The sequence below is a fragment of the Corvus kubaryi genome, unplaced genomic scaffold, assembly GCF_017639235.1.
Source record: "Corvus kubaryi isolate FWS band 111438036 unplaced genomic scaffold, C.kubaryi_AGA036_p1.0 138, whole genome shotgun sequence".
NCBI lineage: Eukaryota > Metazoa > Chordata > Aves > Passeriformes > Corvidae > Corvus > Corvus kubaryi.
Window position 1 is genome coordinate 11,280,502 of NW_024580672.1, and position 18,195 is coordinate 11,298,696.

The 18,195-nt window shown below is 46.0% G+C and overlaps 1 protein-coding gene across 1 annotated transcript in view; it reads right to left on the reverse strand.

Annotated features, from left to right (window-relative positions):
- Positions 1–1,148: 1,148 nt before the first annotated feature.
- The window catches only part of ARL3 (ADP ribosylation factor like GTPase 3), a 30,649-nt gene continuing 13,602 nt past the window's right edge, over positions 1,149–18,195 (reverse strand). Inside the window, exons 4-6 of the mRNA XM_042019213.1 lie at positions 15,890–15,940; positions 13,749–13,934; positions 1,149–5,207 (exon numbers count right to left, since the gene is read on the reverse strand). Coding sequence (XP_041875147.1) covers positions 5,160–5,207; positions 13,749–13,934; positions 15,890–15,940 — 285 coding nt within the window. The 3' untranslated portion in view covers positions 1,149–5,159. The remainder of the gene's footprint in view (positions 5,208–13,748; positions 13,935–15,889; positions 15,941–18,195) is intronic.

An 18,195-nucleotide genomic window follows, 5' to 3' on the forward strand; every position in this document is an offset into this window, starting at 1 on the left:
CTGAAATATCCGGCTCTGCGGCCACAGACCGCTTCTCTGCGCTGATAAAGGCAGGCGTCCGGGGCTGCGAGGCCGTGAACAGGGAAATACTGGTCAAAGAGGAACAAAAATCTCTGTGTTTTTTTCTCCTGCAGGCTTCAGATTATTATTTTCTTTTTATTTTTCCCCTCCCCACACCCAATCCGCTCGGTTCCTTGTCCTTTCGGGAGCACTAAATTCATCATGTGGATGTAAAGCGGGGCTTGTGCGGGGAAGGGAGCCGCGGTTCGCTCGAGCAGACGCATGCAAGGTCACACGCAGCCTCCCCATAAATTACCGCGTCCCACCGTAAACAGCAACAGGAGAGGGGAAGCGCGGCGGCTTCGGGGGCCGGGGGCCGCAGGGGCCGATACATAACGTTGTGACAAGTCAAACAACTCTCAGGGCGTTCACTTGCCAGAGAAATATTTTTCACATCCAATCCATTAGGCAAACAAGATGAAAAAGTATTTCCTACTTTGCTGAAAAAATACCAGGACTGAGTATAAAGCGTGCCTTAAAAAAAAAAAGAAAAGAAATTAAGTGTCACCATCTATAATGGTTTTTTTCCAGTGGCTCTGACAGCCTTCCAGGCATCCTGACTGTGCAGGGAGGGAGCTGATGCTTTAAAGAGTTCTAACAGTTTCTCGCTTTTTGGCCCATCTGGGTGTTGCAGGAACAGTAATGAGTCAGATTAGTTGGAAAGCAACAACCTCAGATTTGCTTCCCTCCCTCCAAACCTCCTCCCAACCCCATTTCACTGAACCAAACCCAAATAGTTTGCTGCTTTCCTTTTTCCCCTTCCCTTTTCCTGCCAGGTCAGTGGAGAACGTGTTTCATGACATGCTTTTTTTAACCTACAACATGATTTTTTAAAAAAGAAGATCCTCCCAGAGTTTCCCTTTCTCGCTGGATGACTTCTCTGATAGTTTTGGACAAGTGAAAATGCAAAGGAAAAAGGCTTCCTCAAAAAGGCTTTTGATCACTTCTAGTACCAGCAACCATTTCTGGTGGGGTGACGGGAGCAATGGAAGAGCAGCTTCGCAGACTGACTGGGGGCTCCTTGGGAAAAGACAATCCTGTCAGAAGATGAACCTGCTGAAGAAAAAAGGATCACTCCCAAACACCAGTTGTCTTTCTACTAAATTTTAATTTATTTCCTTTTTTTTTTTTTAACAAAGACATCTAAATTATACACTGAGTAACAACATGACCAGATATTGCAAATATCCCTTTTTGGTGAAATACAAAAAGGGAACATAAAAGAAAGAGCTTGCGTGGACCCTGGCCGGCCCAGGGAATGCAATAGCCGCCACCTTTTGCTTTTGGAGAAGAGTGAGCCTGTTGGAGTGGGCTGGTCTCATCCCAGTACACTTCATAAAAAGAGTCTGGTGACCAGTTACAGTTCTGACACAGAGAGAAGTCATTAACATGCAAGAAACATTATAGGTAGTGGGAAAAATGGGAGAAGGTTGCAAGAGGCTTTGGCAAGCATTCTCCAAGGGCAGGAGAGACATTCTCCAGCGAAGCTGCAGTGGAGGACACAGCCACAGCTGAGGGAGGACATGAGTACCCACACCCAGCACTCATGGTCAAAGCAGGGGCTTGGACTCAGGTTTTCTGATGTGCCCTTGGAGAATTTCACTTCTCCAGCACCTCTCCCCTCCAGGGAACACAAGGGGGCAGGAGCAGGAGAGGCTTCTTTCCTCTATCGCAAAGCTAGAACCAGATTTAATGATGTGAAAGTGAAGCATGGGAGGGGAATTAACCCCTGTGACAAACATCCCGAGGTCTGTCTGTCACTCGGAGCCTTTAAATCACGGCTGGGTTTCTTCCTACCAGAGGGGCTCTGGTTCAGCCGTGAGTCACCACGGCGGGGTGGGGTTTGATGGGGTGTGTCATCCGGGAGGTCAGGAGAGAGGAACACAACGGTCCCTTCTGGCTGTAAAAATCTGGGAATCGATGTGACGCGTGGCAGAGCTCCACCCATACCAATGAGACGCTTGGTCCCCCCAGCCTCACTTTAAAGGAGGGTGAAGCTGACAGCGCTGGAAGGACGGAGCCCTGAGTGTGCCATTGCCATAAACCAGGGCGGGGCTGAAGGGCTGGCGGAGGGGCAGGGGCTGCGCTGATCGGTGGCGGGCGTTTCTGGCTGGCCCCAGACAGTTGTCCAGGTGGTTTGTAGCCAGGTGCTGCCCAGGGCAGAGAGCCCTGCAGAGGCCATAGCAGATGGAAATACATTCAGATAAGGAGCAGCAAGTGAACAGAACCTCAAATCCTTATACATTTTCACCAGGTTGCACAGAGAAACGTTTACAATACAATGAACATTTACAGCCATCACTGCAGGATGATGTACTTAAGACACGGTCATTTTAACCCTCCACCTCCAATGTCCCAGCACAGCTCACTCTATCACGGTCTTCCTCTCTTACCACCTGGCACAGGAAAACCAAATTAACTACTGGGTTACAGATGACACTCTGGCAGGTACAGATGCACACAACCAATACGTGTGGCTACACGCAAACATAACAACTGAGCCAGCAAATGTTTCTGGATCCTGAGTTCAATAAGGCAATTTTCCCTTCCCAACTAAAGTGATAGGAAAATTACTACATATTTATTTTGCACACATTTCCAAGTTTAACCAATGTGAGACTTAAAAAAAACAAATTACCCTCCTGGATCTTTTCAGCCCCAGGAAGCCAACTGTGGTACTGGTGGGGTGTCACAGACTAAATTTGCCACTGCTAAAAGAGTAGGGAGCAAGAAAGCATCAACTCAAGTCCCTTGCAAGTGTGAAGGATCAATGCCTGAGCCCCAAAGGAGGCTTTGCCCTGTCCTGCGTGGGCCAGAGGAGAGGCACCCAAGTATTTCCCTCTGCATCTGGTAAGCTATGTGGGCAAATCCAAAGCCCAGGGAGTATCTGCCACAAAGCTCTGCCACTCAGCCAGCACAAGCCTGCCCACAGGAAAGGGTTGCAATTCTTTACATTGCTTGCATCAGGCAAATGCATTATTTGCAAGGAAAAGTTGATGCTGAGATGAATTTCTCCTCCTTGGACTGACCCAGGAACATGCCATGCTCAAATCTGCAGCGTTCCCGATAAGCCTGTGCAGCCGGGGAGTCACCGAGCAAGCTGCATTTAAATGAACATCTCATCTTATGACTCCTTACTCAATCCATGCAAAGCCGGAGCTGTGTCACTTTGTGTCATTAGCGATTGCTTAACAGCTCACTTGAGCCCGCTCTTCCCCCCCACCCCGCTCCCCAGTCGTCTGGTTTTTAAAGCAAGGCTGTGCTACTCCGGCATGCATGTCCTGCCTCCCTGCTGGAGACAGATGCACTCGGAGGGTGCTGACTCACGGACGCAGGCAGATTAAAGTTGGATTGCTAAAGCAGTTGCTGTCCCAGCTGTCCCAGTGCCCCCAGCCACAGCAAAGACAGCTGAACTACACACAGACCAGCCCTGAACTGCTACTGTACATCCTGATGTATGGGGGGACCTGGAACGAGCCCCAGATGGTTTTAGTACGCCAAGCTGTAACACGTAGGCGGCCAGGGGCTGCTTCACGTACAGTGCAGATGTTTGTGCCGTGAGGTGGAGATGTCCAGGGGAAGAGAGGAAAAAAGAGCTGGGAGCTCCAGGGGTGTCAGCCGTCTGCCTGGGTCCATGAGTCAACTCGCTGACGCGTGGTAAAGCCACATGCTTTAGTACATGCAGCTTTCCCCATCCTGCGTGACCGTCCATCTCCAGGAGGTGGAAGGGGTAATGCAGTCCCCAGTCATTCTCTGGCCTTTCGCAGGCAGGCAGCAAACAAAGCTGGCAAGCAGGGCAGTGGGATTATTTTACCATCTGTGCATTAGAAACTGGCCCAGGAGTCACCAAGCTCGCTTCATGCAGGACATGGCTGCTTTGGCGTGCTAATCGCTCCCGCTCCCTGTCAGTCCGGGGCTAGATTTGAACTGGGGACGAGGAGGTGGAAACCACACTCTCTTTCCTGTTTCAGCAACTGCGTCCTTTTAGAGGGAAGCCAGCTCAGGGAAGAATGAATGCTCGTTTTAAAAGGCACTTCCCATCTGCTGTTCACCAGGATCCTCACCCTCCACCAGGGCAATCCACAGCTGGCACCAGGTTGGGGGGACCTCAGGCCCTGGACAGCCAGCCCGCTGTGGGGCAGTCCCCCAAGTCCCTGGAAGCGCCAGGCAAGTCATGCTGAGGTGGTGGGGTAGGATGATACATTTTGCACATTTCAAAGAAGGAAACCTGGGACCTGATATCTCATTCTAGAAAGTAATCATGGACTTAATTGCATTTTCCTGCAGAGTTGCCTTAACATCAAGGGAAAATCAACAGGGATTGTTCAACATCAAGACTAATCTCACATATGGAACTTATTGAACGGAGGAACAACGTTTTTGCTGGCTCAAGGTGAAATGCTGGGCTAAATTCTCCTTCAGCTGCGAGAAAAGCCCTAGGCACGCTCATTCTGCATTATTCCAACTGTAAAGAGCTTCAATTACACACATATAACCCTCCTCTCCCTTGTACAGCGGTGTCGCAATGCAACAGTGCCTCCTTATCATCAAACTCCTCTTTTATGGCTATAGGAATATGTGGAAGTCTTCTACCCTTGTTACACAAATGACTCCTTAGCAGCTTTATTTTAAGAAACTACCCACAACTGGTAACACAACTGCATTTTATCTGTCACTGAGGGGAAGCTGTGACTGACACCCGAGCATGTCCTCAGCAACTCCACGTATAGGGCACTCCTATGCATCTAAGCCACTACAGTAACTCACCACTCCCTCTGCTCCACATCGAATCAGTCTTGCTTCTGCTTACAAACTTGCTTGCTAATCAGACATTTAATACTATTTATGCATAGGGAGGAAATATGTAATTCCTTTATTGGGATTAAAAAAATGATACTAAAGAGCAGGTCAAGTTCCAAATCCAGCAGTAGGTTTAAGCCGATGATGTTCCCTTTTTTCTCTCTCTTTTTTTTTTTTATTTTAAACAGCTGTAGCTGTGCACAGATGGAAAAACATTTGGTCAGAAAGCAGCAAATTAGTGTTTTCAGGCTAGAATTCTGCTCCCACCGCTCCTCCATTTCCATGCAGCTCAGAACGCTTTACTTCTTCTTAGCACTGACATTTTTGCACACCCAGTTCATGCCGTCCTTCAGACAGAGAAAGGTAATGTTAGTCAAGCGAAGGGAGGAGGAATCCCCCAAGCCCACCCCACCACCATTCTGCAAGCACCATGTTCTGCCTCTTCACTGACCCCCTGCCTGCCCTTCTGTGCCCAAAACCACTGTGGGTTAAAAAAATAAGTGCTTCCTTGCTTGGTAGATGTTGTCACACAGAGGTTATTAAATCTTTCATCTGACCATAAAAAGTATCATCATCTCATCACATCGCTATGTGTAGGTCCTTCGAGGAAGGATCACTTTGCAGACAAGGTATGTCAGTGGCAGATGAAGGCTCAGTTCCAGGTTTGGCTACAGATGATTTGTGTAACCTCGGGCAAGTCATCTTATCTTTGAGACTGGATTTTAGGGGACTGTTTATTATACAGTCAGCCCCCTGTTAAGAAAACAAAATTAAGCTCTAATGCTCCGCTCATCCGCAAGCCTTGAAATTCAGATCCATGAAAGTCACTGCAATAGCCGGACCTGGACCTCGCACCTGTTCCTCAGGGTCCCCACAGAAAGTGGGCCCTCAGGGGTCCCACAGGGGTTCAGTGAGAAGTTATGTAGTCATGTTTTAAGAGGCTGATATAGTCTTTAAGGTATCTCTGTAAAAATGTGTGGGTGACTTCTCTGGCCACTGCAAGCAGGACGGCAACACTTGTGCTGTGAATATCCGATTTGTGAGTTTATTGCTGAGAACGCAGAATGGGACATGCTATTGAAAGCCAGAGAAACACTTCATCTGCTCCTGTCACTTATCCATTAGGGGACATGCACAATGGAGTACAAGATGCACAGTCTCCTCATATTTGTGTCCCATCAAATCCCTTACCTCTATCCTCCTACAAGGTATCTCTGTGGATGGGGAGGCTGAAGGCAAAAGGTAGGGTTTTGGGGATGAGAGGGGAGCAGGACATCTTTGTGTTTGGAAACCAGGCAAATGTCACTTTGGAGTTCAGAGTGGGGGGATTTCACTGTATTATGTTCAGTGGTCATTTTTGTATCATTACAACAGTAAGCTTAGTTAGACCGTAAGAAAGGTCAGAGCTTTTGGGCAAACATCACGGAAGCCACACGGTAGCACTGTTGCTGGTGTCCTATACCCTTGCTCCCAGACTGCCAAAAGGCTGCCAAGGACCTCAACTTCTCCAAGGACAGGTGGCCCAAGGCAGAGTATGGCAGGCCCTTCGGGTGAGCTGACACTCACTGCCGTGCCTCTATGTCGTCCCTCAGCCACAAAGGTGGTGGCCATGTCAGAAGGGAGCTAAAGAGTTAAGAGAGAAGAGAGGGAGTCCTCAGGGCTTAATCAGAATCAGAGAGGTTCTCACTTGAAAATACCAATTCACCTTGATAACTGTGCTATGTGACACTTCTTATCTGAAGGGGAGCAGCAACTTTTGAAATCAGCCCTTGTTGCTGTGTTAAATAAAGAATAAGTGAGCCCAGTTTGTGCTGGGGTGCACATGAGGCCCTACACTAATAACACTTCTAACTCTAACCTTGGGGAGGGTTGGTGTCTCCAGTTTCATTTATTTATCTCCCCAGCAGAGATCAGTGTAAAACAAATTGTCTGAAATCCTCAGAGCAAATGGGAAAAGATGAGCGGTAGATTCATTTTAAGGCCCGGTAGCTTTGTGTCTTCCCCTTTCAATAACACTGATAACCTAGGTGTAAAACATGTAATGCCTTAAGCAATCAATAGCATGGTTTAAAGCTTATCACTTTAGAGAGAGAGGGAGCGAGTGATTCCCAGCATGAGGAATGCCAGGGCTTAACAATGGGGCTAGGAGGAGAGGTGTCAAGCCTTTGACTTGATTGTGTGCTTTAGAAATCTGCATGATTGCCTGCAAAGAGTAAAAATAAATAAATAACTAAAAATGCTCCCACAATAGTTTCAGCTTCCCCTGCCTCGGAAGCAATAATCACATTTGCACACATCATGGCATACAAGACAAGCAGAGCTCCTCATTCATTTTGAATGTAGGTTTATTTGCTGAACCAGAACAGCTGAGACAGCTTAAAGTAATAAATATCAGCTGACACCCTCTGCTATTCAGCACAGTAATCCCAGAGACAATACATCACTGCAAAACAACAAACACGCATCCTATCTTCTACCTAATCTGACCACAACCTGAATTCACAGTGATTAAAACTCTGCCTGCTGCCATTGGGGAGCTCGGCAAGGGGAAAGGCAGACCATTGCAGCACCAGCGTGGAGAGGGTCATAAAGCAGAGTTTATGATGGGATTTACCATGGCTGGGAGCCTGGCTGCATGAAGCATTTAATGAGGGCAAAAGAATGACAAAGCAAAATGCAAGAGGAAAGGTGAACTCCAAACACGCTTGAAATATGTAAGTAGGTCACCAAACTTTTAAAGCAGGAATAGATTTTAAAAATTCTCTTATGGCATGAGTTAATTGACAGGAAAAATCATATTTAATTGTAAATATCCCCCTGCCTGACAGTGATAAAGGGAAAATGAACATGTTCAGCTGTATCAAAAAGGTGTATGTGAGATGCCTTCCTCAGCCACGTCTGCAGCTTTTTTGGGTGGGGGGGGTGTTGTTCTGCAGTATCCCCAGATGCTTTGGAGAATACCAAATGCAGTAGAAAGCAAAAAAACCCTAAAAGGTACATTTACAGTATTTCTACCTATGGTGTGAAGCAGGATGGAGCATTGGTAAGGTAAAGAAATCCAGGGAAGCTGCTACAAACACAAAGAGCTGCTATGGGAAAGGCACACAGGAAGGAGGAAACAGTGCTTGAAAGAGTCAAGTCCTCAAGGAGTCAACTGTTGTCATCCTTTGTCCCTGCACACTCTGTCCCTATATCTGCATGTTTAAAAGATGGTTCTGTGAAGAAAGTATAATCCCTACAGTAACATTTAGATCTTGATAGATGTCCTTGTGCTGCTTTGTTGAGACACAGAGACATTGGCAGGTACTCTGAGGATCGAGGCGGATACAGTATTAGTATTCCAGCCTCAAGTCAACCCTGGGAAAACTGAGCCAGAGAAAGATTTCAGATCTTTCAGCTTTGCCCCTCTTAGCTCCTTAACAAGCAGCTAGTAAACTTTACCAAAGCAAAGAGAGAATCCCAGGGAAGAGGATAACACTCCTCGCAGAGAAATGCTGCTCACACAACCCCGCCTTGCTGCAGTCCCATCTGCTATTGTGCCAAGGGAGTTGTACTCCAACGCCCCTTGGGAAAGTACTGGCAGAGCCTTCCCTGGGAGAAATAAAAAGTCCTGCTTAAGATTAGCCCACTGCTTGCTTATTCTCTGCATTATCAGCTTTGCAGCTATGGGAGCGAAGTAATCTGACTTCAAACACAGTGAACAAGTCCTTTCCACCCCATAAAAAGCCTCGCAATTTCTGCTCCCCTGCAAGCTCAGGATCAGGCAAGGCCACAAACTTGTGACCCCTAATGTGACCTTAAGGACAGCAAAGCTTAATCCTTTCATGTAATCCTCTGTCTGCCATAACAAATTGGGTCAGGCAAGTGCAAAATTCTCAATCTCTAGCATTTTTGGTATGTGTTATTTTAACTGTCACTTTCTTCTCCCTCTGCACAGCCAGGACTGTGCCTTCATTATCTGTTATTTCCTTGCACCTCCAGTGATCACACAGGCTGGCTCTTACAGGCTCCTGCCAGTACATTATCCATTGGTTTTTGATTGGGTGAAAGCTTTTTTTTTTGTCCTCTGAGACCTTGTATCCCTGATGCAGTACTGTAGGCTCCCTCCTTACCCTACTTAAAAATCAGAAGACACTGCCCTGTAATCTGGAAACATGGTTGCTCTTCCTCAACATGCACAGGCTCTGCCTGCCCCAGGAGAGCTGCAGTCATCAAAACTGGTTTTACATCACATTTACAAGTAGCTCCAGAACCTTGTTAAGATGTGGAAGATCCCCACCCAGCCTGTCCTGGCTAAGACACCTTTAAGACAAAATCTAAGCTCTGCAGATACCACATTGCCAGGGATGGTCCTGTTCTGAATCTCGCCCTTATGAAAGTGCTGAATTGCAGCATAGACTTTACTTGGGTCTTGGGCTTCATTCTCAACTGGGTTGAAACAGCCGGGGAGGAGACAGAGGCTCAGCCCTTCCCACAGTCCTTTGGGCCAGACAGGCTCTGGCATAAACTGGAGAAGTTTAGTGGCTACTCTGAGTTTCACTGGCTTTTAATGATCTCCAGAGGGCCATTATGTTTGGGAGACTCTGGACACAATACGCTGCATCATCATTCTGGAGGACAGTTCCTCGGGGCAGGCTGAACTCCCACTGCCTTGATTGGAGGGAGAATCTTACTTCAGACAAGAAACAAGCTGCAGAGCACAGATCAGTCCCAAGCCTTAAGTCATGTTTAATATCACACCCTGGCCCCTACATAACACCTCAGCAAGAGAGGAGGCAGCAAAACAGAGGGGTCCTGCTTGCTTTCACACCACCCTGGCTGGCCAGGGTGGAATGTAAATAGCTTTTGCACACCAGGGGCTACAGTTTGAGATCTGGTCACAAATACAACCCCAAGAGAGCCTACGTGGCACCAGAGAGTCGTTGTGAGGCAACAGTTCCCTTATGTTCCTCTGCTGTCATCAGTAATCACCTCCCTCGCTTGCTGTACTCTGTGCCAGGGTCTCGGTGTAGGCTGGTCAGGACTCTGCTCCAGAGGCAGATCCCAGATGGCTGTGGCAAGGAGAAAAGGCTTTCCTGCTTTTGTGACTGAGGCTGAGGGTAAGATCAGACCCAAGCAGACATTTTGCTTGAAAAAGCCTCGATGGCACCATGAAGTCTGATTAACAAGACAAGTGCTGCCCACAGTTACAGTCGGGAGGTAATGAAGTCTTCAGCTGGCATAAGAGGGGCTGCCAGCTGGCATCCAGAGACACTACGTGGAGTTTCCAGTTAACCCAGTCACCTCTCTTCTGAGCCTGCTCAGGACACTGCTAGGCCCTTTTTCCAGAGTCCCTAATGGTTAATTTTAAAAGAGAAGATGACTATATGGATTCCCCCCTTAATTAACAACTTTATTAAATAACCCATTTCAAATAATAGTTAAATTCTCTAAATTTATATCATTCTATTAACCATAATCTAATCTCATTAACCTTGAAATCCCCAGTCTTAACTACCCAGTTCTATACACAATGGTGCTAGCTGCTAAACTAATTAAATGACCTTCAAACTATTTCTCCTTCATGTATTGGCATTATTTATCTTTGCTCATTGCTCTTCTTTGAAGCTGTCACAAACATCTTCCCATACGAACTCTGTTCCTGCATGTGCTCAGTACAAAATATGCCACCACTCTTCCTTGCAAAATCCATCAGCAGTGTCTCCAACTCTACCTCAGCTAACACATTCCATCAGCTGTGACGGTTGCAGCGCTCACTCCTTGTCTTTCATGCTGAACACCTGATGCTTCCCAGTCTTCATTTATTTTATTGCCACTCATTGTCACTTCTCAAAGAAGTTCATAAAGCAGTGACTTGAGATTTAACCACATATGGAGAGCTCCTGTTCTGAGTCTCTGGTACCTGTGACCCTGGTGTACCACAATCCTCAAAAACATCTTTCCTAATCTCACTCTTTAAACAAGTTCTTTGATTCTTCTGACATTTGACGTCTCCTTAACATCCCAAGACTGAAGACCATTTCTTCCTAGGCTGATCTGGGTTTAGTTTAAAAGCCATCTCCCAAAACATTTTGTTCAATTTGCAAGGGAAGGGAGTGCTTGACATTCTTGCTGTCTGATATGATAGGGCTGAAGTTATGGCTGAAGAGAAATGTAGGGGCTCTTCTACTATAAGCTATAGAGAGTTTGCAAATTTCCTGGCTTTTCTGCAATAATCATTTATGGAATGAGCTACAGTACTTAGGGCAATGAGACCACCTACAACAAAGTGGGATGTTATCTGGCCTGCATCTAAACTAATTTGTCTAGATAAGCATGATGAACAAAATATATAGGCCTGAAAATACGTTTACTTCGTTCTGGTCTTCTCTTTTCTGGAAGTGAATGCAGAAGCAGATTTCATTTCCCTGGCAGAGGGTATTGGGCTGAGTATTTTACACTACTGGATGATTAGGGATGTGCTGTGCTTCAGGGAGGAGGAACAGTAAGAAGGTGCTGTCAATGGAGAAGTGTGCAGCCCCCTCCAGAAAGCTCACAGACCTGCCTGAGAAGGGAGCACATTTCAAAGCACAGGAACAGAGAGTGACACTTTGTATCATTTACTTCTTCCACATTCAGCACTCATCTCTGAACTTCATCTGTCTCTTTACTGCCCCTTTGCAGCTGGAGAGCCCCCTTGGACTTCCATAACCTAGAGAAGGGCCTGGAGGAGGAAGGTGGCCTATGTTTGCCTGAAACCCTGTCAGCTGCAGCCTCGCTTTCCTAGTCACATTTCTTTGGACTGGAAATTTCAGAGCAAAGGTTAGAGCTGAAACCTTTCACAAGACTGGCTACAACATAGCTGAATTTGTAGCTGAGCTAACTAAAGGCCCTTTTAGGGGACGCCATCTACTACATTCAGGTCTAAAAATCAGGTTGAGAATTTTAAATCAGAACTGCTGTACTGGGTCAGACCAACAGTTCATCCAGGCCAGCATCCTCTTTCTAGATGCCAGGGGAAAGGCCATGTAGGAACAGGATCTGCCTTACTCTCTTCTTCCCTCCCAGACCATGGCTCAAGCTGTTCCTCAGTCAAAAGCTGCCTCCAGATCTTAGTGGTCAGTGATTGCCCTGCAGCTCCCTTCTTCACTTAAGTGAAGAAATTCACTTAAGTTTTTTTCTGACACCTTTTTTTTTTTCCTGATACCTTTGGTCTCCCCACATCCTGTGCCAATGAGATCCAGAATTTAATTATGCAACTTGCAAAGAAGCACTTATTTTTATTTCTTTTAAACCGTTTTCTGATTATTTCATTAGGAACACGCTTCCTCTAGCAATGTAAAAAATAGCATACAGTCTATCTGGCACTTTTATACCTTATTTTATAAATCATGGAGATCTTCCCACTCTCTGTTCTCCCTCTTCCAAGATGCTAGTCCTAATTTATTTATTATCCCTGTATACAGATGCCACTGTGCTGATCATTCCCGACAGAGGATCCTCATATCTCTCCTAATTCTGAGCAGATATATGGACCATAACTTTTTCTGATTAGGGTAGTTAAGAGCCTAGAAGAGGTTACCTAGAGAGGATGTGGAATCTCCATGCTTAGAGATACAACTTGACTGGACAACTCTCTCAGCAACCTCCTCTAGACTCAAGTTATCTCTGCTTTAAACATTAAGTTGGTCTAAAGATCTTCTGAAGACCCTTCTACCCAATTTTTTGTTGGATTTTATGATCCTATTGCTACTACTAAAACCTTTTTAAATGCAGCAAGAGACAGAAATTAAGGTCATGTTCAAGGTATGGGTTCACCATGACTTTAACCTGCTAGAAAATATGTTTCTTGTTTGCTTTCTTGTAATTGTCTAGCATTTGAATTTTCCTCTCTGGCCTTTGAGGAGCTCTGTTCCCAAGGATCTGCTTGTGAGTAATGGCAGCTAATTTTGAGTCCATCATCGTATATGTATAATTAGGATTGTTGTTTCTCATGTGCATTATTTTGCACTTGTCAACACTGAATTTCATCTGCCATTTTACTGCCCACTCAGCATAGAGGGCTGCTTCTGTAACTCTTCATACTCAGCTTGAGATCTGACTATCCTGTATTGCTTTGTAGCATCTGCAAATAAGGATTTACTGAAATTGCAATGAAGATAAATGTCTTCACCATTCTGTTTCTTTAAATATCAGTGAAGGGAGTACTCGGATTTCGAGCTCTGCAAATACTTCATTAATTCAGGAAAGCCTAAGAGTGAAATAAACAAACCTAGGTCCCATTTACATTACAAAGAGCCACTATACTGCAGGAACTGACTACAGCACAGGAGCCCAAGACTCAGCTATTACAGTTCAGGACTGGGACACAGCGCAGGCCCCTCGGTGGGTTTTTGCTGCCCCACATGCTGCCATTAGAAGTGGTCGTTGCTCCATGTGCAACTCTTGCATTTCTCTGGATCAGAAAAATTGATCCGTTTTTCCTCCCTGGCGCCTGGGTTGAGCAAAACACCAAATGACATCAGTAGCAAAGGTAAATCAGATTTCTAGAGTGCACACTCGTACCAGTCAAAGGGTTAATAGTAAAAGACGATTTGTTTTGTGAGAATGATTAACCTGACAACAGTCTCTTTAAAAGAAATCAATGTCTTCATCTGGGCCAGCTAAGGGCTCCCGGGTTGGGGGGGGCAATTGCTCTCCCCTTCCCCAGGGATGGAGGGATCCCAAGGGCCCACAGCTCTCCCCTCCCTTTGCACAGGCCCCAAGACACGCAACTCCTCACGTTGTGCACTGCAAGGCTTTGGATGTGCTGACCCTCATCGCTGAGGCAGCCAGTCCAGCCCCACCCTGCAGATCAACAATCCTTACAGATGGCCTGCTGGCACAGCAAGCCTTCTCCAGAGCCTCACCTGTACTCCCTCTCCTGAAAGGGCCGAACAAGACTGGATCTGCCAGACTCTGTCCCGGATTGTGTGGAGGTTCAGTCCTTCGGCAATCTCCGAAGCAGGGGCAGCCGTCAGCAAATCCTGCTTGTTAGCGAATATGAGCACGGGGACTCCACTAAGCTTTTCTTCATCCAAAAGCTCAGCCAGCTCCTATATCATTTACAAGGGAGTGGGGTGGGGGGAAGATGGTGAGAGCGAAGGGAAGAAAACCTTCAACCACCAGTGGTTGTCTCTAATTAGAAATATATTTAGGGCAAATGCTAGAAGAGTGTGTTCCAGTGAAACCTAGGTCTTATTATAAGAGAGCAAAAATGTATACAATCATCTCTGCCCAAGGTTCAAAAACTATTTCTTCCAATTACAGGTTAGAAAAATCTTCATTTTGGTCTGAAATTAGCAGTTGCCTTAAAGGTTACAACTCTATGTTTTACCAGTCTCTGATCCCAGGAGACCAAAACTGATGAAACAGCAAAAAACCATGTAAATTGGCAGTATGAGGAATCTGTCTTAAGTTATTGCCTGACTGGCACTTGTACCTGAGCAACCATTGACACTGGCCCTGATATCTTTGCTAATAATGAGTTTCAAGGGGTTGTTTGAAGTATTAATCACTGCAATTTAAACAGGAGAGGACTTTCCCACCCCCACCACCCCCCAAAATGGAAATCTCCCTCCCACAGGAAAGTGCTGATGTTTTTGAAGGCATTGGTTAGCTGAAGACAAGCTAGATCAGCCTTAATAGCTGGATTTTGGCTCCATATGCGTGGCACGCATTGGGTGGCATCTTAAAAAATGGATTTGTTCATTCAAAACAGGTTGACTCAAAAAGATTTTTTGAATAGCTCAAATCTGAATCTGCAGTGGATCAATGGTGGCTGAAATACTTCATGTCTAGGGTTGTGCAATGGTCTCATGTGAAACCAGCACTCAGTCTCAAGTCACTTCCCTATGGGAACATATGACAAACTCAGCAGAACTTGAACCTGTAGGGACTGCTGGCATTGCAGACAGATGAGTACAGGAGATTTTTGTGGCCTCCTTATTTAGCTGGAAAGTTCTCACACTCTCAGATACTGACATCTTTTATCCACTGAATAGAAACTTCGGGATTAAACAAGTACAGTTGGGGAGATGCTAAACTGCAGTGGAAATACAACTCCACCCCCCAAAAGCAATGTTTGGTTTGGAAACCAGGACTAGAGGATGGAGTTATAAACAGAGCTGGCTGGGAATTTTTCAACAAAATAGGTCTTTCATCTGACACGGCTGATTTATTGAAACCAAAAGTGTTTGCGGAAATATGAGGAGGGGTCCAGGCTGACTCTGCCTGACTCAGGCAAGTGCTCTAAGCTGCTGCTTCTTTTCCATCTCTTCTGCCCAATGAGTATTTAATTACTGATATAAAATGTAATAGCTCCAGCAGGGGAAAGGCTCCCCCACCCCTAGAACAACCAACAGTTCTGCTGTTGGGGTGTGTCCATGAGACTTGAGAGGCAAAAGATCAAGTGTCTCCTTCAAATCAGGCAGAACAGAAGGCTTTAATTTACATTTCTGTGGGGTAAACCTATTGCTAGCTATTTTGGGACACTGTCACTTTCTCAATTTTACAAAACAAAGTTTAAAAGTCCTATTTTTGTTCCAACCTAACACAAAAAATGTTACAAAACAGCAAAACTTTGCAAAACGGAAATCATATTTTCTGGCCAGTCCTAGTTCAAAAGTTCTTAGCTTTTTTTCAATTCCATCCAAAAGACAATCAAGTCAATATGATTTCCATTTCAGCTTTGTAAATAAGAAAATAGGATTCCTCAGGGTCTTGGTTTGGCAAGGTTTAAAGGACTTAGAGAAGTTTGTGCTTTCAGTATTAGGCTCCATTTGCTATTATTGTATAACTTTAATGAACACTGTTCTATTTAAACAGAATTAGGCTACCTATTTTCCTTGTTTCAGATCCACCAAAATAATCTGTATTGATGTTGAAAGGCAAGTCTCTTGAAATGCAAATTTCCTTCATAAACAACAAAATCCTCTTCCTAACTTTTGTGAGCAAGGGGCACTCAGAAGCACTGAGTTACTTCAAAGGAAGCTGGGCACAAGTAACTTACCTGACCCGTTTCTTCAAACCTCTTCCTATCTGCACTGTCAATGACATAGATCTGAAAAAAGAAATTACAGGAAAAGTTACTCTTCCCAGAAAACTCTCTTAGCATGTGCTAAAGTGAGCTGAACCTACTAATTATGCTTTTGAGCACAAAGATCCTTGCTGTTATTTGCAGCAAATGTTGACAAAACTTCATGATGTTCTGAAAGGAAACGAACCACCTCTTTTAAAGCTGGGGGAGTGGACAGCCATGTGGGTAGAATCAGAAAGGAGCAGGCAGCAGTGCTGGGGATGCTGTCACCATCTCCACAGCATGTATTATCTGAAGACAACAGGAGACTGCTGGTATTGTTTCAAATGACCAGCTTACAAGCTGAAGCTGAGCATAGGAGGGCAAAACCCGGGGAGCCAGACACAGCCTTTCACCCCAGCAAAGTGTACAAACATCAGCCTGGTGTGACTGTGCCATGCTGCCCTCTAGCATCACCTCCTCAATAAGCCACCAACGCACACAATGGCACTCAGGGGACACATGAATGTGTTGGGGACATTGAGTTCATCTCCATCAGGCAATCCTACTGCAGCCTCCTGGAGAGGGTGGTTGGGCATGAGGGCTGGATTCAGCCTGCAAGACTCCATCTTCAGCTGCCATCTAAAAAAAACCAGGGAATCTCAGTATAATATGCAGGGAAGAATAGACTGGTATCCCTTTTTCACTGCTTGATACGTGAAGGTTTTTGAAGAAGGATGCTCGGACAGCAGACAGGGACAGGACTGGTGACAAACACTGAGCATTTTGCTTCCAGTCGCTGCCATTCCCCATCAGTAGTGATTGAAGCTGCTAGCATGGCATCTGCATGCTCTTTGGTGGCTTACAGGGAGCAAGTGTCAGCCTGGTTTTCAGGGAATAGATGAGCACAGCACCCCGCCATCAAGATAAATGGTATCCTTGCAGGCAGTCTCAGCATAAGACTCCATGCTTCCAGCATAATTTCAACCAAATAGTAGGGGGAGGGAAGATCTCTAGCAGCAGTATCTATTAAACTATAGGCACTCCCTTAATGAGCAGCATTTGAGTTGTTTGAAATGGGACCAAACACACAGCAGGAGAATCTGTATGCCAGGCCTGAGGAAGTAACCCAGCAACCTCCCAGCCGCTCTGCAGATCACTTGGGGGCTGATGTGCACTGACAGAGGCTGGGGGACACGCGGCAGGGCTGGACACAGCTGCGCGGGGATGCGTCAGCAGAGCACGCACCCGGTGCCACGTGATGGGGACCAGCCCAGTGGGCACAGCGTGACACACAGGCCTCTCCCTGCAATGTGATCCCACGCACGTGCACTAATACTGGATCAGCTACAAACGTCCTCCCTGCCCCTACCAAGCATCCACCTCTGTGCATTTGGGGTAGGAAACACAGACCAAAAGAAAGGAAGAAGCTGCAGGGCTGACAGCTGTGTTCTGGGGCAAGGCTGGACTGTCATCTGTCCTCCCTCAGGACATCCCTGCGGAAGTCCACAAAACGTGAATGCAATGGTCGAGTGCTACTTGTGAACTGAAAGGCAGCACCTTCCATATTACGGTGCTTGTCTAACTGGAAAGGAACAGCTCTGGGTCCCAACCAGCCGGGCTTTCTCCTGCACTGCTCATTCCTCGCTAGGGAGCTGTTTTGCAAGATGAGAACTAGAGACAGCAGTGCTTGGGGCAAAAGCCACAAAAGCACAGCACAGAGAAAGTAAAGTATGTGCCGAGTGCCTACTTCCAAACCAGCAAGCACTGTGCCAAATAGCTGCAGGTGCCTGTCTGAATATGCAATCAGCCAGATATCCACACCTTATTTGCCTGCATTAAGCTTCCAAATATCACAGGTGTGTGATGCAAGACCAAGCTCTCATTCAAAGGCACCTGCATGGATTTGAATTTGTAATTCCTTCCTGCTTTTTAATACTCTTTAGAGGGTCCTTTCTGTTTTATGCAACACTGTTTAGGAGAAGAGAGAAGCAGGGGGTCCTGGGAACTGTAGTGTATCTCATCTCCAACTTCCTTCTACGGCCAAGGCCACACAAGAGCCTGTTTTTGGCTGTGGTGCTTGGTAACATAGTTTGCCAGTTTGAACACCATGTTGGAGAATGGAGATTTGAGAAAGAAATTCCTGTAAAGCTGGGTACCTCCTTTGAGAAGCAAGCCAAAACACAACCTGGAGTAAATGGGTTGGGCAGAAATTGTAAGTGGTGGGACTAGATGAAGAAATAGCATGAAGGATAAGTTGGCTCAATTTACAAATGCACAATCTGCACCAGGTTTGTCAG